Source organism: Myxocyprinus asiaticus, chromosome 46, assembly GCF_019703515.2.
Source record: "Myxocyprinus asiaticus isolate MX2 ecotype Aquarium Trade chromosome 46, UBuf_Myxa_2, whole genome shotgun sequence".
Taxonomy (NCBI): Eukaryota; Metazoa; Chordata; class Actinopteri; order Cypriniformes; family Catostomidae; genus Myxocyprinus; species Myxocyprinus asiaticus.
Window position 1 is genome coordinate 15,049,177 of NC_059389.1, and position 22,115 is coordinate 15,071,291.

The 22,115-nt window shown below is 37.5% G+C and overlaps 1 protein-coding gene across 9 annotated transcripts in view; it reads left to right on the top strand.

Moving 5' to 3' along the window:
* The first annotated feature begins 646 nt into the window (after window positions 1–646).
* Window positions 647–22,115, top strand: part of ppip5k1b (diphosphoinositol pentakisphosphate kinase 1b) — a 40,790-nt gene continuing 19,321 nt past the window's right edge. For 4 of the 9 annotated variants that reach the window (XM_051689486.1, XM_051689485.1, XM_051689487.1 and 1 more), the window contains exons 1-15: window positions 4,324–4,743; window positions 5,276–5,468; window positions 6,500–6,590; window positions 6,710–6,801; window positions 6,977–7,131; window positions 7,220–7,321; window positions 7,853–8,014; window positions 8,115–8,236; window positions 8,411–8,512; window positions 8,707–8,793; window positions 8,886–8,961; window positions 9,598–9,707; window positions 11,248–11,333; window positions 13,321–13,446; window positions 21,007–21,128. In XM_051689486.1, coding sequence (XP_051545446.1) covers window positions 4,594–4,743; window positions 5,276–5,468; window positions 6,500–6,590; window positions 6,710–6,801; window positions 6,977–7,131; window positions 7,220–7,321; window positions 7,853–8,014; window positions 8,115–8,236; window positions 8,411–8,512; window positions 8,707–8,793; window positions 8,886–8,961; window positions 9,598–9,707; window positions 11,248–11,333; window positions 13,321–13,446; window positions 21,007–21,128 — 1,776 coding nt within the window. In that variant the 5' untranslated portion in view covers window positions 4,324–4,593. Of the gene's footprint in view, window positions 760–4,115; window positions 4,135–4,323; window positions 4,744–5,275; window positions 5,469–6,499; window positions 6,591–6,709; window positions 6,802–6,976; window positions 7,132–7,219; window positions 7,322–7,852; window positions 8,015–8,114; window positions 8,237–8,410; window positions 8,513–8,706; window positions 8,794–8,885; window positions 8,962–9,597; window positions 9,708–11,247; window positions 11,334–13,320; window positions 13,447–21,006; window positions 21,129–22,115 lie in introns of those variants that run through there. The other 5 variants (XM_051689484.1, XM_051689489.1, XM_051689481.1 and 2 more) reach the window with 4 other exon arrangements.

Below are 22,115 nucleotides of genomic sequence, written 5' to 3' on the forward strand. Positions count from 1 at the left end.
CAGACACTAATTGTAATTTAAAAAGCGACAGGTGTGGGAAATTAACCTTTAATTGCCATTTAAACCTGTGTGTGTCACCTTGTGTGTCTGTAACAAGGCCAAACATTCAAGGGTATGTAATCTTTTTTTTCGTAATTTTTAGATATTTTTACAGGAAAACAATACAAAAATGATTATCAAGAATATGATTTTTGCCCTAATATCAAAGGTCTTACTAGAAAAAAAGAAATTATGATCCAACATTTTCTTGATAAAAAAATATGATCGTGCCTGGTAATCTGTGCATGTAAAATGGCTAGAAATAGCATTTTAGCTTAGCGTAAAGCTGACCATTTACACAAGGTTTATTTCTATTTCTTCTGCTCCAAACTTACTTCAAACTTACTTCTGTCTGCTCGTATGAATGTAACACATCATAAGAAAGTGTTTCACCGCTGTTCAAATGCACTTTGGATCAAATCATTTTTATGTATACATTTTTCCATCTGAAAGGACTAAATATTAAATGAAACAAATGACATGAACTATAAAAAAAGACTTCTATAAAATATTCCAAATTCGTAGTGTTTCGCCAGTGCTGTAGGTGGCAGTAATTTGTGTGTAGTTTCTGTGTCCCAGAGTGCTTGAAGCCCGAATGAAAGCGCATGTCAAATGTGTTCCAAAGGTAAGTTTATGCGCAGCTGCAATCTCGCTCTGTAAGCCGCTGACAGTAGACGAGGAAGTTAAACACTGTAGTGGTCAAGTTCCTCTTTCAAACGTGTGAGTATCCTGCAGCATGGGCGATGCCATGTCGCAGTCATGTCAGTTTGTTGTGGATAATATCTAAAGTTTGTGTTGAGTTTGTATGCTGCTGTGTTAGTTTATAAGAAGGCAGTGATGGAGTGCTGCAACAATTGTTTCGTACTTGTCAAGTGATTCGGGAGGAGACTGCTGGGTTCCTCTACTACACCATTGTTCACTATATTTGGGCGTTTTATATGTATTATTATTATTCAATAACATTTTTTCTTATTTATTAATACTATAAATTGTCTTAATACTCAGTCTACAAACGTCATCTCGCTCGCCGTCATCAGTTTTATTGCATATTAGAAACAGATGAAATGGGAGCTGCCGGATGTGTCGGATATTAGGTGCATTGCTGCTTGACTTCTCATTGGTCCATCATGCATGTATCCACCAGCATGTCATTTGGGCACTGTGTGCTGTGGCAGGCATTAGTCTGACAGCTGCAGATCTGCATTTTCCAACACTGGGACACTCTCTTGATGTGGTTCATACCTGCATGGCATGTTTGTTTATTATGGTTAATTTGTTAGGTTGGTATGTGCTGGTTACAAATGCCTAGTAACCTGAAAATTGACCTGAACATTTTTAAAAACTGTCATGTCATGACAGATATGGGACTGAAAAGCATTTATGGTGAACAGGGCAAAAGTATTTGTTCATAAGTTCCCAGTTTGATCCTACCGGCAGCTTCTCGACTATTTACACTATAGGAATGTAATAGAATAGGAAGGCTTTTTTACTAAATATTAGTAAAAATTAACCTGTTAGTTAATAATTTACCATGTCAGTCAGACCAGTTAGGCAACATAGCTCTCGTTATATTCATATCAACTGTAAGCTCATTTGATTGTGTCTTAAAGGTGCACACAATAATTTTTTCCTCATTAAAAAAGACGTATGCGTAAAATCATGACCACTAACATGAGATGAAGACTTGAGTCATATCAGTAACCTTATAAAAGCTTTTTTTATTCTACATGGAGAGGGTCCCCTCATGCTGGCTGCCATGTAAGAATCACATGACCAATCAAATACTACTCGCTTAATCTTAGTAACCATCCTGTTATTGGACACTTTCACTCTTGGATTAAAGTAATCATGGCTCACTGTAAATAGTGATTTTGAATGATGCTGCTAAGATGACAAACAAAAAAGTAACTGAATGCACCTTTAACTTTAATGCTATCTGCATATTGTTAATGCTTCTTTAAATAAGTTTTCAATTAATGCATTTTACCAATGAACAAAGAAAAAAGTAGGCTGTAGGCTCAACATAATATGATAATCAATGAAAAGATAAAAAAATATATCGATATATTTTTGTAATTTACATTGAAAGCAAATAGCTTGGCCCATATTAGATCAATATAATATATGATCGTGTTCAGTCATTACTCAGTATTTCATTACAAGGTTTTTGCAGTGATGTTGTCGTAGTATCTTAATGATAATCATTTACGACAGAAATAACCTGTTAAATAGAGGCAGTCTACCTAGTGATAATGAATGCACTTCACAGGATATGGTCTCAAAGGTCAGTAGCTATCTCGTTGAGTAGCTGCTTGGTGTTCTGCTGGATTCATCATCTTGGGCACGGGATCATGTTGGCATGTTGATGTTACATTTTGGCCTCTGATCTGTTTCCTATATCACGAGACATTGACATTGCGTTAAATTAGCTCTGTTCTAAGGCAGTAGAAACCAAAGATTCCTTAAGACATAAATATTACTAAAGTTGTCCACTTAAGGCTGAAAAATGCATAAACATTTTAGACATTTTCATAATGTATTTTAAATGCAAAATATTTGGATCCCTAGTTACTTTGACATGTTTGCTTAACACTAAAGCTAGATTGCACAGCACAGGCCAGGCTCTGTAGAAGAAGGCAGAAATGTCAAAACATGCATTTTTCGGTGTTGGGGGTGGGTAAAAACGTAGTTTTTCCGATGCATCGTGACCTTCATTTGAACAATCTCGATATCGATTCTTTAACCCCAAAATCGATCTTTTATTCTATACGCAACCCTTTACTACAACGAGAGGAAATCGCTCGCATTAGCAACCGAATTCCGCGCTATGCGACTAAATGTATATATGTGGCAACTTGCTGGTAAATGATTACATTTCACTTACCAGTGAATGTGTAGTATAGTGGGGAAGTATTCAGCAGCGAGATCCTTTCACTGTGTGTTGAGAGTAAAAGTTGTTCTGTGTAATATGTGTCCAAAGACGAAATCCACGCATAATTTCTTTCATATGTAAGCAAAAGAGACATTATAACTGAAATATACCCACTTGAATCGATATCGAATCAGGGAAATCTGTATCAATACCCAGCCCTAGTGTTTATGTTACACGTGTGTTAAGGGTGCTATCTTTGTCCAAAAAAAAAAAAAAAAAAAAATATGACAGTTTTTGATGAATATAGTGTATGTTAAAAATATTTTATACAAAAATGAATATTCTGCCATTATTTACTCATCATTTCATTTACTCAATTTGTTGTTCCAAACCTGTATGCTGTTATTTTTAAGAGTCTTTACGCATGTCTTCTACATACAACAACAGTTCATAAAGCTAACAGGCTGTCAAGCTCCGTACAAATCAAGAATCAGCATAAAAATAGTCCATATGACTGCTGCATTATATTCCAAGACTTCTGCTTAGTGTGTCATTAAGACCTTTAAAAAGCATTCAAAATAGCTATATCTTCACTATCTTTCATTATATTGGACTGTGGTTTAGTTTCTTTGTAGCTTTAACTGTAAGTGATAATAACATTTATTTATGAGTTTGTTGATCTCTGTTGGTATTCCTTGACCCTGGTCACTTAAGACATCTTCCTCTCAACTTAATGTTCCCTGTCAACACATCCATGGTGTGATGAGTTATCATTGAATGCCATGGACCGCAACATTTGATCCAAGTTTCTCACCCCTCCTCCTCCAGATTCACCTCTTCCAGAGGCCGGGGGCTATTATTGGTCCCTAGGTCACACGCGAACTGTCATACTCGTGTCTGTGTCTTGCACTATTCTAAACTGCAAAACATGATGACAAGATTATTTTACATGATTTTATATCTTGATACCTTGATGAAAGTTTTATACACCAAGTAAAATCTAGCCTCTGGATAGTTTGAGTGAGTAACAGTGCACTGTTTATTTAAAAGGAACAGCTAGCAGGCGTAGCTAGCATGACCTTACGGCAACCTGCTGTGGCCTGTGCAGAATTGTATCAGCATGGGTATGGAAATATGATAATGATATACAGGAAATATTGCCAACAGACTGCACTGCATTCTTTCCTTTGCAGTCTGCACACTGGAAGGCATGGAACATCAAGGTATCGCTTTAGAAAAGTTGCTTCAACTGTAAATACATAAATACATACTCTGTGTACGCACGCAAGTGCAAATGTTTGGCCCACACTACGGAAGAAAAATGGCTTGTGAACGCTGTTTCATGTTGACTTTTAGTGCATTTGTAGACTATTGTCTACTTGTTTACCCTTAGGTATTTGTTTTTATTGCAGGTAGGAACATGAAGTTGGCAATTCTGTCAGGGCACTATTGATGTTGAGCTCAAAACCGGTTCCTGGCTTTCGGTTGAAAGGATGAAACTGAAATATTGTAGGACTAAACACTTTTTCTGTATTTAAATCAACTTTGGCTTTGAAGTCACCTCTGCATCTTCTTCTCACTGGATTAAACATCTCATCCAGCCTATCTAATGGTTCCACCACTGAGTTTCAGCACAAGATGGTGTGCTGTGAATTTGACTGTTTGACCGAGGCTTGGCAGAAATGTCAGAGTCAAGAGGACAACTGATGAGTAAATGTGGACTTCCCAGGTTCCTGATTGGATGTGAGGATGGTAAGAGCAGAGAACTGGATGATAGAGACATGAGGAACATCTCAGGTCCGTATGGAGATGAGGAGGACGATGAGGAACAGGTATGAAATGCCTTTTGGACATGCTGCTATTTATTTATTTTCTTTTTTCTTTATCCTTTAATTTTCTTTGTGCTTTTTAACAAATAACAAACCTAAACATTAATTGACAGCAGGCTGTATGTAATATAATGAAAGTACAGATAATAACAATGAAACGTGTGCAACAAATTGAAAGGGACTGCAAAGTAAAAATAGTAAATAAATAAAAAAGGAAGTAAATAAAATAATACAAAAAACAGTATGCTTTTAATTTAATTTACCATGAGGGAACTTTTCATGGATAATTTATATAGTTATTGTTGAAATGTTCATAGATGGTCAGATGATGTATAGTGAAATGTGGATGTTAGTTTGTTTAAGCATTGCTAGTTAGTTGCTATGTTTTTTACAGGTAACATGTACAGAAGAGATTGGGTCACAGTTCGCAGATATGAATAGCGTTCAAAGAAAAGGCAATAGCTGGATTTCAAAGGCTGTATCTAGCCTCAAAATGTTACAAAGCTAACACACATTTCCCTTTCTCTGCTGTCAGTCAGAACGTCAGATCATGGTGGGCATCTGCTCCATGACTAAGAAGTCTAAATCCAAACCGATGACTGAAATTCTGGAGAGGCTCTGTAAGTTTGAGTACATCACAGTGGTGATTTTTCCAGAGGAAGTTATTCTCAATGAACCAGTGGAGAAGTGGCCCTTGTGTGACTGCCTTATTTCCTTCCACTCCAGAGGTACCAGACATCACAGATTCACACTCCACTATAGAAGCATTGAGTTTAGACGTTCCGTGTTGTCTCTATTTTATTTATGCAGCCTTCAAGTCATGTTGGAATAATCATAAATACAGTACAAGATGATTACACAAAAACGTCAACACAGATGTTGTAATTACCACTGGGGAGCCCACTGATTTTTAAAGTTGGGGGTGTGACAATTAAAGAGTCATGCCATAATCAAATTGGCATTGGTCAAAATTAAGGTACATGTTGACTACATTTGACATAGAGTATGTACTGTAAGAGCTGTTGGCTCATGGGGACCCGTGTTTGAATCTGGTATTGGAGACTAAGTCACAACTCCATTCCCCCTTTCTCTCTCCCATTTTTGTTTCTACTATTCTATATGAAGTAAAGACCTAAACCCAAAAATGAAATAAAAATAAAGCTTACGGTCTTTGTCGTAAAGGAGAGAAAAAATAAGGAATATGAAATTACCCAATCCAATTGATTTTGTTTCTCTCACCAAAATCTTGACTTGAAGGCAGCTTTAGCATGGGAATTGATCTTGAATTTTTGTAATCCAACTTAAATACAGGTTAAATAAGCTCAATCGACAGCATTTGTGGCATAGTGTTGATTACCACAAAAACATATCGTCATGGCAACAAAGTTGTAAAATTGGCTATAACTTTACACAGAAAAGGTTAGTCAGTGATTTTATCACATTAAAATCCCGTTAACATGCATATTGTTTATGTCTTGTGGCTATACTTTTGAAACAGTGAGTATATTAACATTAACGGATTAGCTCCATTCACTTCCATTATAAAAGCCTTACTGGAACCCAGATATTTGTTTTGTTTTTTTAAAGAAAAGGAGGAGCTTAAAATTAATTTTTGTGGTAATCCATATTATGCCACAAATGCTGTCAACTGAGTTTAACTTGTATTGAACCCGGAATATTCCTTTAATTCAATTCAAGTAGTATAATAATAATTTTAAATCTTGGGAATGGATCACTTTACTTTTTTCTCTTCTTGAAGGATTTCCCCTTGACAAAGCAGTGAGTTATGCCAAACTACGAAGCCCTCTCCTGATCAACGACCTCAATATGCAGTATTTCATTCAGGACAGGTGTGCATAAAATAATTAAAAATTGATAAATTAATCTTGATAAGCAAACCCTGTTACAAGACATAGAATAGTGTTCTGGTACAAACTGGTACAGTATATCTCTGTTTTCTTTGTTATAGGAGGGAAGTGTACAGGATTCTGCAGGAAGAGGGCATTGATCTTCCACGCTATGCAGTGTTGAACCGAGACCCTGACAGACCAGAGGGTAAAGGTCATCATTTTGGCACTATTACGCATGTTAATTCATGTTAATCCATTACTTGTAAGATTTCACTTCTGTAATAATGTGTTCCTGTTTTGTGTGGTGTTAAAAAATTACTGAATTGTTAAGTTCCTCAAAGATAGATTGTAAAGGTTGTGACTTTTTGACTCGTTTGCGACATCAGAGTGCAACCTGGTGGAGAGTGAGGACCATGTGGAAGTAAATGGAGAAGTATTTCAGAAGCCCTTTGTGGAGAAACCCGTCTCCGCAGAGGACCACAACGTCTATATCTATTATCCAACCTCGGCTGGAGGGGGCAGCCAGCGTCTCTTTAGAAAGGTACAATATTGATAGTGTATGTATTTTAAAAATACGCTCAATAAATTAAGATTTTTATGGCATAGAACTTATGACTTCTGTCCTGTAGATTGGCAGTCGGAGCAGTGTGTATTCTCCGGAAAGTAACGTACGAAAGACTGGATCGTACATCTATGAGGAATTCATGCCCACAGATGGCACAGATGTAAAGGTTCGTCTAGCCTTTTAGCCCTGTTTACACCTGGTATTATCCCCTTTAACTCTGATGTATTTTTGGGCTGTTACCTGCAAAAAAATTGTCGAATTTGACAGAAAACCCCCCAAATAAAAAAAAGACTCAAATTATAAAACGTTTATGACCTTACTCTGATAGAGGCCTTTAAGACCAAACGTGCTCTGATGCTAAAAAAAAAATAGAGGCAGCGCAACGAATATATCAGAACGCAGATGTCTCGAGATGTGTTTTTAAAAGTTGGCATTGTTGGCTTTTTAACCTTATACAGCATCTAAAAAGATGTGTTGCTCCTGTGCAAGTTGCTGTATAAACAGTTAGACTCGACTCGATGGTCAAAGACGTCCATTTTTGTGCATGTTTATTTAGAAAAACAATGGGAAAGCAATGCAGATGGATGCAAAAACATGTTCAGTGTGAACATGTCCCCTAAGGCATTTACATGACTTTACATTTTGTCAGGTTATTAGGCAACAAGTTCTCATTGTTAAACTTTGTTTGGTTTTGTAGGTTTACACCGTAGGGCCTGATTACGCTCACGCTGAGGCCCGCAAGTCTCCTGCTCTAGATGGGAAAGTGGAGAGAGACAGTGAAGGGAAGGAGATTCGCTATCCAGTGATGCTCACTGCAATGGAGAAACTTGTGGCCAGAAAAGTGTGTCTTGCTTTCAAGGTAAAACTCTGAAATGAAAAACATTGGAAGAACGTATTGTCAATAGCTGTGGACTAAGGATGTTAATAAGGTGTTTTTTGATAACATCTTTCCAACACAGCAAACAGTCTGCGGTTTTGACCTCCTCCGTGCAAACGGGCACTCTTTCGTATGTGATGTTAATGGATTCAGCTTTGTAAAGAACTCCATGAAGTACTATGATGATTGTGCCAAAGTCTTGGGGTAGGTGTTTTTGCCGTCTTCGCTATATTTGCATACACAACTCATTTCAAGCATTTGCCTATGAATAAAAGATTATTTTCTCAGGTTTAAGAAGTTGCAGAAGTTGCAATAGCACCCTAAAATACATTTCTAGATGTTTTAGCTCCCTGTTTTACATTGATATCTTTCCCTCAGGAACATGGTGATGCGAGAGCTGGCTCCTCAGTTCCACATCCCCTGGTCTATCCCCATGGAAGCGGAGGACATCCCTATTGTCCCAACTACCTCAGGAACCATGTGGGTGTACCACTCTTTCCTAAAGTTATACATTTTTTCCATGTTATAGCTCTTTTTTTGTATAGATTGTGTATCAGTTAAAACTAAACCTAGACGTAAAAAAGATCAGGTTTATTAGTTCCTAAGCTGACTGTCGTGGTGTTTTTGTTTTTAATGTGGAACACATTAAGGAGTGTCATCTTTGTTGTCCATAGGATGGAACTTCGTTGTGTTATTGCTGTAATTCGCCATGGTGACCGTACACCCAAACAGAAGATGAAGATGGAGGTTAGGAATGCCCTGTAAGTATCTTACAGTGTGTTTATTGTTTTAAAGGCTGTAGCCTTGTAATAATTTATTATCCTCTGGGTTTGACGAGTTCTATTTGTTTCAGGTTTTTTGATCTGTTTGAAAAATATGGCGGTTATAAGACCGGGAAACTCAAACTGAAGAAACCAAAACAGCTCCAGGTTGGTCTACTTTAAAAAATAACTATAGTGAACAAAGTCAAACAGTTATATAAGTGTTGTAAATGGAATGTTAGTAGTTCTGTAAATATTACTGGAACGTGCTACTTGCATTTACGTTTACATTTATTTAGCTGCCACTTTCATCCAAAGATGTATAAATGAGAATAATAAAGGTAGAGGTGATTAATCCAAGAAAGAAAAACAAATGCATACTAGGATAGGACAAGGCTAGAACCAATGCAAGAAATGAAGTGATATTTTATTTCAGACCAGTCCAGGCTCCAGGCCTGGAATGTGCACCACAGGGTCAAAAGGTCAAGTAGGATTGAACTGTCTCTGTCAGATTGCAAGTAACGTTACAAACCTTCGGAATGCAGCAGCCATGTGACTCATCGGTGTGTGACATGAACACATGCATTGAGATAGGAATGCAAGGAATAATCATATCAAGAGCATCTCTGGAGTTTAGTGTGACAATGAATCATCAATGAAGCAAACGCTGATTAAGTTATACATGCAATTAATTTTATATATATATAAATAAATGCAATTAATTAGTCATTAGTAATTAATTTGCACCCTAACATTTTTAATCAATTGACAGCCCTACTTAAAACACTATTTGATGTGTGGCAGGAAGTGCTGGACATTGCTCGTCAGCTCTTGGCAGAACTGGTCCAGCACAATGACTGTGAGATTGAGGAGAAGAAATCCAAACTTGAACAGCTGAAGACTGTTCTGGAGATGTGAGTAAGCTATTAAAAAATGAAATGGCTGTGCTGCCCTACCCTCCATTACAACCCTGTGAGTTTGCAGGCAGCTAATGTACACACACCACCATCCCTATCCTCTATCCATCCGTTAAATGTTTTGGAGTCACTTTCCATAATTGTTCAGATGTCACCGATTCCTTCATCCCTTCCATTTTTTGTTCCCTTATCTGAAAATTCTCAGTCCTCTTTTCACATTTTAGAGGACAGTATCTTACAAAAAATATATTTTCCAAGCATATATTCGATTTCATTAATCTGCAGAATGCATTTAAATATGGTTATGTGTTAAGTCAAATTAGTCAAAGTATTTACAGTTGCAGGAAAAAGTATACTGTATGAACCCTTTGTTTTTACCTGGATTTCTGCATAAATTGGTCCTTTATGCATAAATTACAGTGTGTATGTTTACATAGAAAATGTATGATTGTATGTGTCTTGCTTTTAGGCTGTGTTTATCTATTGTCGTGAAAAATCAGACAAAATTCTATGACCAATTTATTCAGAAATCCAGGTAAATCCAATTATTTGAGGCATGACCATCATGGATACTTTCATTTCACATGTAGAGAAATAGATGTGATGTTACATGCACAGCTGACTGTTTGTAACTGACTCTAGTGTGACCTTGACTCCTTAGATGTCCTCATATGGATCAGTTTCTTAACTTCATTCCCTTTCTCTCTCTCTCTCTCTCTCTCTCTCTCTCTCTCTTTCTCTGTGTCCCTCTTTGTGTCTCGGCCGGTCTCTCCAAAGGGAATCCAGCCTGAATAATAATCAGTGCGCACCCTCATGTCTCTTTAGAAAGCAGGCAAAGTGGATCATAACCTTCATTAACCCAAGATTTTGTAGAAACTACTGACATGTTAATGAGGGCTCAGAAATTGACCAAACTTTGAAGATGAATCCCTTTGCAAATTTTGTGTGGCATCTGCATGCCATTTTAAAAGTGTTTCTAATCCCTCATGATTCTCCCACGTTCCTCATACCTTTCATCAAGCTCAAATGAGGCACCTAATCATCACATTATCAGTTGTTCATGGTTATAGATTAACTGATGAAACAGGTGCTTGCAGAAGAGCTTTGATTTGGGATGATCAAACTTGTTGCAGCTGAACAAACGGTGGTAAATTTACTCTACATTTTAATGCTTCACATTCAAACTACTTTTAAAGTTTTTCATTTAATAATTGAAAACATCTTTTCAGAATTTCCCTCTGTCTGCTGTATTGAGTAACTTTAAAACGTGGCACGTTGCAGACTGTCACGTTTTATTCCACCCAAGGCCTGTCATTCCCCTCGAGACAGCCCTGGTATGGCATACATTAACCCCTGCCAGCTTGGGAAGGTCACCCAGACACATGTTTCTAGAAACATGGTGGTCACTGAGCACCTGCTAGCAGTTTGAGCTCAGTGCTATGACCGATGTGTGCTGTCTGTGTTTTTTCAGTGGGAGAATGCTTATTAAGAGGGGGTGGTATGTCTATGTCCCCCCGCCCCATGTATTGTCTTTCAGGTACGGTCATTTCTCAGGGATCAACAGAAAAGTGCAGCTGACTTATCTGCCAAATGGACAGCCAAAAGCATCAAGTGAAGAGGAAGGTATACATATTTAGAAATGCATAATATAGTGAAAATATGGTAACACTTTACAATAAGGCTCTGTATACTCTGTTAACATTAGTTAATACATAAGGGATCATAAACTAACAATAGACAATGATTTTTACAACATTTATTAGTGGTGAATGTTAATTTATTCAAATTAATGTTATTTCATAATGCATTAATCTCTTCAACTCTACGGACCCTCTGACGGGTCCAAAACGGGGCGCTATGTCACGAAAAAAGTTTACGCTTAAATGTTCAAGTCTCTGAATACATGTTTGGTATCGTTTGAATTCTTGGAATCTGAACTTTTCACTTATATATTTATGTTATACAAAATAACAAATAAGTCCCGAAAACATATGTGTCACAAATCAGCGCCGCCTAGAGGTCATGTGGTAGAAATATTAATACGAATATAAAAGTATTTCAGATAGCACTAAAATAGACAATTCATATATCAAATGAAAGCTCTCATTCGCATGAATGCGATTGTACAGTTTATTTTGTTTCCCTAATACTACAGTTCAAAAGATTTTCAAAAGAATCACAAAGTGAATTATGATTTCTGTGAGACATCAAGTACAAACATCTCGATCACTTCTGCTGTAAGCCTCAAATAGATATAAACATTATATCTGTTTTTACCTTAGGCATTTTCCAAAAAAATAAGCCATTTTTAACTTCTCTGTGAGCTTGCTTGTGTGAATAATTCAATGTTATATCTTAGATGTCCAGAACAAAATATGCTTTCCAGCAGAAAAGCATGCTAAACAAATCATCGTAAATATATGTTATCGACTACTGATGATAAAATGTTATACAACATCGCTAAGGGGATGATCTCAGATTTCTAAAGACACCTAGATTATGCTTATAGTCCACTCAGAGGCCGAAATATTAGATGAAATAATAGGGGTGGTGCATGAACTGAAAATTAGACTGAATGTCTATGGACGAGCACATCTGTGAGGGCTAAAATGCATGAGAGCGCAACCTATAATTCAGATCTGTATATTTTGATGTAAGGGGATAGTGGAAAAATAATATTTTCTTGTACTTGCTGCCATCTAGTGGAATAAAATTAGATTTTTTGGGAGGGAGATGGAGTGAACAATCAGAATTACATGGTTTCAAAGTTTGGACAAAAAAAGAAAATATTTTTTTCTGGAAAAAAACTAGACACATTTTTGACAATTAGTCCACAGTATGTGTATATGGTGAGCTTTTAAACTTGAGTGTGACAATTTGCAGGCGGCAGCCCCAAAATGCCCCAGATTTGAAGAGGTTTTAACTAATGTTAACGTATACAACTTTTAATGAAAAAAAATATTTTCTGTAGAAATCAACATTAACCAAGATTAATAAATGCTGTAAAAGTATTGTACATTGTTAGTTCATGTTAATTATTGCATTAAGTAGTGTTAACCTGTACAACCTAATTGTAAAGTGTTAACTGAAAATTATCTTAATGAAAAGTACATATTTGTGAATTTTCTTCCCAAAATACTTTTCTTGCAAGTACACAATACTTAAATGTGTTGGGATGTAAATATTTGCACTGACAATCAATGGTTCGATTTGATTACAGTTCTTGACCAAATGATGTGATGCATCATGAAAAATGAAAATTAGTCATGAATTGGTTTGATTCAATGCAATTATTTTGGTTTGATTCATAATTATTTGCAAAAAATATGTTGACTACACAAATATGGACAAACGATCAAGTATGTTCATGTTAGAATTACAACTAAGATATGGATTTAAAATAGGTCTTGTATTTTGGATAAAAAATGAACACAAATCTTTGGGTGTTAGTAATTATATGCAATTATTACGTTATTTTTTAATTGAATTTACGTTGTCAGATTGGTATTATAAATATATCTTACATATACATGTACTGTATACAAGAGAGTTTTAAATATACATTATGTTATATGGATACAGTTTAAGTTTCTCTCTGTATCTGTGTCAGACTCTTTAAAGGAGGGCCCATCACTGCTCCTGGTGCTGAAGTGGGGGGGTGAGCTGACCCCTGCAGGTAGAGTTCAGGCTGAGGAGCTTGGACGGGCCTTTCGTTGCATGTACCCTGGAGGACAAGGTATAACCCCACATCTGCATTTTTCAAACATTACTGAAGAAATGAGACCCAGAATGCATTACTAACCAGCATGATAATAAATATGTGTTTTAGTGACTAAATAAGGCTTTGTTCAGACAAGCATATATGACTCAAATCTGCTTAGTAACATATGGGGTTTTAATTTTTTATTTTTTTTATGAACCAATATTGACTACACTGTCTGAACAAACTGTTTAGATTTCCTCTTTCCTCTGCAAAAGGATATTGTGGACAGTCAGTCCTAAAAATCTGATTTGAAAACCAAATCAAACTTGTGTGCAGTGTGAACAAGGCTTAAAGGGATAGTTCACCCAAAAATGAAAATTCTCTCATCATTTACTCACCTTCATGCCATCCCAGATGTGTATGACTTTCTTTCTTCTGCTGAACACAAACCAAGATTTTTAGAAAAATATTTCAGCTCTGTTGGTCCTTTCAATACAAGTGAATGGTGACCAAAACTTTGAAGGTCTAAAAAGCACATAAAGGCAGCATAAAAGTAATCCATAAGACTCCAGTGGTTAAATCTATATCTCCAGATGCGATTTAATAAGTGTGGGTGAGAAAGAGATCAGTAAGTCGTTTTTTTACTATCAATCTCCACTTTCACATTCTTCTCCTTTAGTTTTTGGTAATTCAGATTTTTTGTACATATCACCACCTACTGGGCAGAGAGGAGAATTTATTGTAAAAAAAAAAGGATTTAAATATTGATCTGTTTCTCATCCACACCTATCAAATCGCTTCTAAAGGTATGGATATAACCACTGGAGTCTTAGGTGGTTTTCACACTGGGCACGTTTGCTGTGGTCCGAATCCAAGCGCGATTGTTCCTGGCACCCCCCCACAGTGTTGGACTCATGTATGATTCTGTCGAACCCCGGTGCTTTTCCGTCATCAACTTGCATCATCACAAACATGTACATGATGGAAATCACAATGTGGGCCGCTGTATTTGTGTGTTTGTTATTAATTTTTTGTCATTATGCACACCAGAGTGAACAACACTTGTGCCTCTATGCTTCGCATGCTGTAATTCAGCAGTTGTACATGTCCAGGGGAAAGAGACTATATCTGATGCTCACAAACTATCTTTTTTGAGGACACAGCTAGTTGTACGCTCACTCACTCACATATATAAAAGGCACCTCACCTTTTCTGTGTCCCACAATGTTTCCCTGCCACTCATGATGCAGATGTGTGTGTTTGTGCAACTGATGATGTCATCATGCTTAAATCGGCAAAAACGCATGTGCAAGTCATTTTACTTCCTGAACAAGTGTGGACCCGAGTACAGGTTGCGTTCTCACTTATACAAATCGCGCCACAGTTCCAGTGCAACTGAACTCAGACCACCTCCTACAGGTAGTCTCTGGTTTGGTACTGCAGTCCGCATCCCGGTCCGCAAAACGGCTTTCACATTACCAACTTTTCATGCGAACCGTGCTCTGTTTTGGACTAAACTGCCCGTGTGAAAGCCCCCTTATAGATTACTTTTACGCTGGCTTTGTGTTTTTGGAGCTTCAAAATTTTGGTACCCATTCACTTGCATTGTGAGGATATTTAGCTAAAAGTCTTTGTTTGTGTTCAGCAGAAGAAAGAAAGTCATAAACATCTGGGATTGCATGAGGGTGAGTGATTGATGAGGGAATTTTTATTTTTGGGTGAAACCTGAGATGTCACTAACCATTGTTAATTGTAAAGATTTTTGACAAATGTCAGTATTTGAATGGAAGCTCTGGTCTCCCTCAGCAGACCCATGATATATTTGACAAGATTTTGTGTCATATATCTAAAGTGTGCCTGATTTTAGGTAGTGAGGCAATGAAAAGCACATTGCTTTAGGCAGGAAAACTGTTCCACCTGCCTGTTCAGTGGACTTGGCGTACAAAGGCGTATGTACGGGCAGGACTCTCCTTGCATGCTCAGGGTGGAAGGAAAAGTCCTTCACTCCATTTAATGTCTGTACACCAGCATAAAGTGCTTTTAATCAGACTGTGTCTTCTATCCTGTGTAGTTTAATTATTTACCCTTAGCCCGAAAATTCTTGTTCACGTTTGCTAACTGAACTTGGCAGTTTGCGCTGTACATTTTGGAGTCCCATTGCTTTAAAACGAGGAATAATAAAGGCAAAAAAATCCCAACTTTAAGATATGTTAGACAAACTAAAAAAGCAGTTAGTTTAAAACACCCTCTTGGTCTTTACCTTCTCAACTGTGTCCAACAATTAAAATCATACAACAGTCATAATTTAATTTGGACATAATCTGTTTTATCTGTCTATTGAGTTAATATTCAGTTAATTAAAAACAATATTTTATTTTATTTTAATAATAATAAAAATAAAAAAAAACCTGTAAACCACATTATGTTCCCAATAAAAAGAAAAACAATTGTGACACTCAAGAAGTAAGTAAAATTCTTTTGAAAATTAAACGTATTTTGTACCCTTTTTGTGTTTTTTGAGTTTTAACACATTAAATGCCAGAGTTCAGAGAGACCTATTAAGACAAAGCCATTTTTTTTAATCATTTTGTCCCTGTCAGCTTTCTAGCAGAGATTAACATTCTTGCACTGGTTAATGTGCTGTTCATTTACCTTCAATTGTTAACTAGACAGATGCAGGTCCCATGGCTGTGAATCCCCTGTTGATTGTGGTAAGAAGAGCTTTTGGATTTGTGCGTGGTCTTGACATTAGGTTATTGCATCGTCTGCCCCATGTATCATTTTAATATCTTAACAACCATCTCATGAAACTAATGCTATCAGAGGGATGTCACTAGAACATTCCATGCTTTGCATTTACCATGGATTGTGTAGAAGATTTTCATGATATGGACCTTGGTCATCCTGAGACGCAACATTTAGATAAAGTGTTACATTCCTTGAGAGGCTCATATTAGGAAAATATGGAATGGCGTACTCTTTACATGTACAGTATTCACTCACTGAGCACTTTATTAGGAACATTTGAACACCACTTGTTCATGTGATTATCTAATCAGCCAATCATGTGGCAGCAGTGCAATGCATAAAATCATGGGGGAAAAAGTGATCTCAGTGATTTCGACTGTGTCTTAATTGTTGGTGCCATATGGGCTGGTTTGAGTATTTCTGTAACTGCTGGTCTCCTGGGATTTTCATGCACAACAGTCTCTAGAGTTTACTCAGAATAGACCTTATTCACAGACTGTGATGACACGTTTCCGCCTTATTTAGCAGCGTAAATCTCGAAATTTTATTTTTATTATACATTTTTTAAATATTGAGTATAAACTTATAGCATTATGCTTATTGTTATATTACCCTGGAATTAGTTTTAAAAAATGAATTACCACAGCTGCGAGGGGGTTTCGATTACAGCTGCTGAAAGAGTGACAGTAAATTTGGCATCTTCTCCCATCTGACTGTCTTAATCCACCACTGTTTATTTTTTCCTCTTCTGGAAAGTCATTCAAACGTAATAGTGGATTTTTTTTCTTTTGGTCTTGGAGCAAACGGGTAAGTGAAAATAATATTTGCTATGATCTCCCATTCACTCCCATTCACCACTGTCAAAGTTTACCCTGCAAAACCCGGCATGTGAGAAAGGTCTATGGTGCCAAAAACATAAAACATCCAGTCAACAGCAGTTCTGTGGATGGAAACGCCTTGATGAGAGAGGTCAACGGAGAATGGCCAGACTGGTTCGAGCTGACAGAAAGGCTACGGTAACTCAGATAACCACTCTGTACAATTGTAGTGAGCAGAATAGCAATTCAGAATGGACAACACACCGAAACTTGAAGCGGATGGGCTACAAAAGCAGAAGACCACGTCGGGAACTTTATTAGGACCATAGTGTTCCTCATAAAAGTTCTCAGTGAGCGTATATGTCAAATTAAACAGAGACATTTAGGCCACTTCCATCTCAATTAGTACTTTGTTACATCTAGATTTAACTAGTTTCAGACCTAAACGGTGCTCCCATGCACAATCGACCTGGCTAAAATGACCAGTTTCAATACAATTGGCTGCTACACAATTTTGGGAGTCAGGGTGCACAGGTTTTCATCAGTTTACCAGAAAACAAAGTTGTGTTTGTAAGCATCCAGGCTGCTACAATGAACACTTCTAAGGAAGAACTATTTGAGATTATTTTATTCTGTTGACAGCCCTAGTTTTAATTGCAAGAAATAAAAAAAGTCATAATCTCCATATAGGTTTGGGATAAAATGTCTTGAACCTTTAGCTGTCACCTTTAGTCTGCTTACTGGGGGTCATAATGATATATTCTCAGTAAAGCTGCTTTGGAAAAATATATACTGTATTGTGAAAGCGCTAAACTGTATAAATACATTTGAATTCAATTGAAATGTTTATCTTAAGGTTTATAAACTCAGCAAAAAAATAAACGTCCCTTTTTCAGGACACTGTATTTTAAAGATAATTTTGTAAAAATCCAAATAACTTTACAGATCTTTATTGTAAAGGGTTTACACAATGTTTTCCATGCTTGTTCAATGAACCATAAACAGTTAATGAACATGCACCTGTGGAACAGTCATTAAGACACTAACAGCTTACAGACAGTAGGCAATAAAGGTCACAGTTATAAAACTTAGGACACTAAAGAGACCTTTCTACTGATCTGAAAAACACCAAAAGAAAGATGCCCAGGGTCCCTGCTCATCTGCATGAATGTGCCTTAGGCATGCTGCATGGAGGCATGAGGACTGCAGATGTGGCCAGGGCAATAAATTGCAATGTCCGTACTGTGAGACGCCTAAGACAGTGCTACAGGGAAACAGGAGGGACAGCTGATCGTCCTCGCAGTGGCAGACCACGTGTAACAACACCTGCACAAGATCGGTACATCCGAATATCACACCTGCAGGACAGGTACAGGATGGCAACAACAACTGCCTGAGTTACACCAGGAATGCACAATCCCTCCATCAGTGCTCCGACTGTTCGCAGTAGGCTGAGAGAGGCTGGACTGAGGGCTTGTAGGCCTGTTGTAAGGCAGGTCCTTACCAGACATCACTGGCAACAATGTCACCTATGGGCACAAACCCACCTTCACTGGACCAGACAGGACTGGCAAAAAGTGCTCTTCACTGACGAGTCGCGGTTTTATCTCACCAGGCGTGATGGTCGGACTCGCGTTTATCGTTGAAGGAATGGCCGTTACACTGAGGCCTGTACTCTGGAGCGGGATCGATTTGGAGGTGGAGGGTTCGTCATTGTCTGGGGTGGTGTGTCACAGCATCATCGGACTGAGCTTGATGTCATTGCAGGCAATCTCAACGCTGTGCGTTACAGGGAATACATCCTCCTCCCTCATGTGGTATCCTTCCTGCAAGCTCATCCTGACATGAACCTCCAGCATGACAATGCCACCAGCCATACTGCTCGTTCTGTGCGTGATTTCTTGCAAGACAGGAATGTCAGTGTTCTACCATGGCCAGCGAAGAGCAGGATCTCAATCCCATTGAGCACGTATGGGACCTGTTGGATTGGAGGGTGAGGGCTAGGGCCATTACCCCCAGAAATGTCCGGGAACTTGCAAGTGCCTTGGTAGAAGAGTGGGGTAACACCTCACAGCAAGAACTGGCATATCTGGTGCAGTCCATGAGGAGGAGATGCACTGCAGTACTTAATACAGCTGTGGCCACACCAGATACTGATTGTTACTTTTGATTTTGACCCCCCCCCCCCCCCTTGTTCAGGGACACATTATTCCATTTCTGTTAGTCACATGTCTGTGAAACTTATTCAGCTTTTGTCTTTGTTGTTGAATCTTTTTATGTTCATACAAATATTTACACATGTTAAGTTTGCTGAAAATAAAAGCAATTGAAAGTGAGAGGATGTTTCTTTTTTGTTTGAGTTTATATAAGCATATATAGTGAAAATAAGATGGTAAGGAAAAAACACTATAAATGTAATACAAAATAAATATTTTTGGAGTATTTTTTTATAGCAAAAAAATATATAAAAAAAAAAATTTCTTTATATTTTAGAAATGGGGGTCACTCACAAGAGGATCATCATATTTGGGGGTCCTAGGTATTGATAAGTTTGAAAACCCCTGTCATAGATCACAACTGCATATTTTTGCTTTGTTTTCAGTATAATGTTCATGAAATTGTCGTACTTGATACTTTTTAAAGAAAAAAGTCAAGATATCGTAAGAGCACAACTGCGTATTTTCTTTGTTTTCAGAGTATGTCTGGAATAGTCGTACTTAAAGGGATAGTTCACCATAAAAATTAAAGTTCTCTCATCATTTACTCATCCTCATGCCATCCCAGATGTGTATGACTTTCTTTCTTCTGCTGAACACAAACAAAGATTTTTAGAAGAATATTTCAGCTCTGTAGGTCCATACAATGCAAGTCAATGGTGACCAGAACTTTAAGCTCCAAAAAGCACAGACAGTCAGCATAAAAGTAATCCATCAGACTCCATTGGTGTAATCAATGTCTTCTAAAACGATCCAGTTGGTTTTGTGTGAGAACAGACCAAAATAAAACAAATTTTTCTCTGTACAAAGCATTCTCTAGGCACGATCATGATTTCAAGCTTGATTACACTTCCTAGTGCTTGACGCATGTGCAGAGTGCTAGATGACGCAATAGGCAGTGCCAAGGAGACTGCTGTCAAGATGGACAATGAAAAAAGAGTTGCATTTTGGTTTCTCTCACCCAAAACCAACTGGATCGCTAGAGAAGACATTGATTTAACCATCTAGGGCATTGACTTATTTGTTGTTACAATACTGATTCACAATATAGGGAGCTAGGGAACTGATTGAGACACTGGGTCTGATTGAACTTAGTGTCTAGAGGCCACTTCATTTTCAGTTCTAGGGCACTAATTAGGGGGTTATTCTATTCTTTCAAATAAACATTCTGGAATCTTAAATCAGAGTTCTGAGTTTGCTCTTACAGTAGGTCAGTGCTACACTCATGTCACCTCATCCCACATATGCTACAGAAGTGCCTAAAGCGATAATGACAAATACTTTCAATAAATGTTATAGAGTATAGACCAATAAATTGGCGGGGCTGATTAATCAACTGAATTTTTTGTCCAGTTTGTGATTATCTGAAATGGCCGATAATCATGGCTGCTTGTTCGATTAAAAGAAGTGATAGTTACTGTTTATTTCAGTTCTAAAATCTACCAGCAACCTTATCAATGCACCAAGTGTGGATGCATCGCAATGCATGAATAGTGTTGCATATTGTATGTTGAATGTTTAACATGGTTTCAACCATTATATGTAGATTATTAAATGTGTTTCCAAATTATTAGTGAGATGTAGAGTATCAATTCATTTCAGGAAGAAGCATCAAAAATTCAATTTGATCTGAACAAACGCACAAATGCTACTCTATTGTTATTTTAGTTCTTTATCTATTCCATGGAAGTGTGAATGAATGCGTGTGTGTACTCAGGGCCTTTGCTTTGGCTCCAGGATATGTTGCACATACGTCTGGGAAACTGTTCTTGTTATTGTTACTATTTCAAGGGCTCTCTGTGTTGTTGCAGGAGACTATGCCGGCTTTCCTGGTTGTGGCCTTCTCCGTTTACACAGCACTTACCGCCATGACCTCAAAATTTACGCCTCCGATGAGGGTCGTGTGCAGATGACTGCGGCAGCGTTTGCAAAAGTATGTGTGTGTTTTGTATACAGCATTATGTTGACAATTGACATGATTAGTCTCAGCCTCAGAGGGCACGTCCACTTACCGCCCACAGTCTGTTAACTGAAAGTCTGATGTGTGTTGCACACAAAACTGGAAAACATTTTCTCTATCTATTAAGCTCCAATCTGATTGGCAGACTGTATGCAGCTTCTGTGAGTAAGGGCATAGAGTTTTTTTAAAAAAATTTTATCAGTCCACCTTTTTAAAAAAACATTTTTTATGATGCTTAATAGCAACTAAACAGAACTGTACTTAGACTCTCGACACATTATCTGCTATTTTTCTGTGTTTTATTTATAATCTTTTGCAGAGGATGCCATGCCATTAATAAAAAAAACTCAATTTCTATGCGTCTGTTGTTATGATATTATATACAGTATCTCAGATAACTCCACCCCAAAAATAGCATGTTAAAACAAAATTGTGATTGATTGCATTACTTGTCAATCATTCAGAAGGTCTTTTTCTAAGTTGGCAGTTCTTGACCAGATTTAACTGCAATAATGACCAACAGTCGGTTGCAAGGAACATCTTAAGTTAAAGCTAAACTTTTTCATTGTAAAAATACTTCCTTCTTTCCCAGCGTAATATGCAGAGAAAAAAATGAATAGGACATTCATAGGTTAATTTTCTCGAAAACTGTAAACACTTTGTCTCTGTGCCACTATGAAAATACCTCTGTTTGTTTAGAGCAACATTACATGACCAATATCGTGAGTTGGCGGCAGGACTATCTGACTCTTTGAACAACTGCAGACGAGGGTCGTATTCGAAAAGCTGTTTTGAAAACATTGTTTATTTTTGCAATTCCGTTCGGTGGCGCTAGTGTTGCAGAAATTACATGCTTCAGCTTTAAGTAAACCCTTAGTGACAACACACTTGCAATTATAACTAAATGTCTTCTTAACCCCTTAAACGCCATAGGGGGCACTATTTGGTGAATACGTTTTC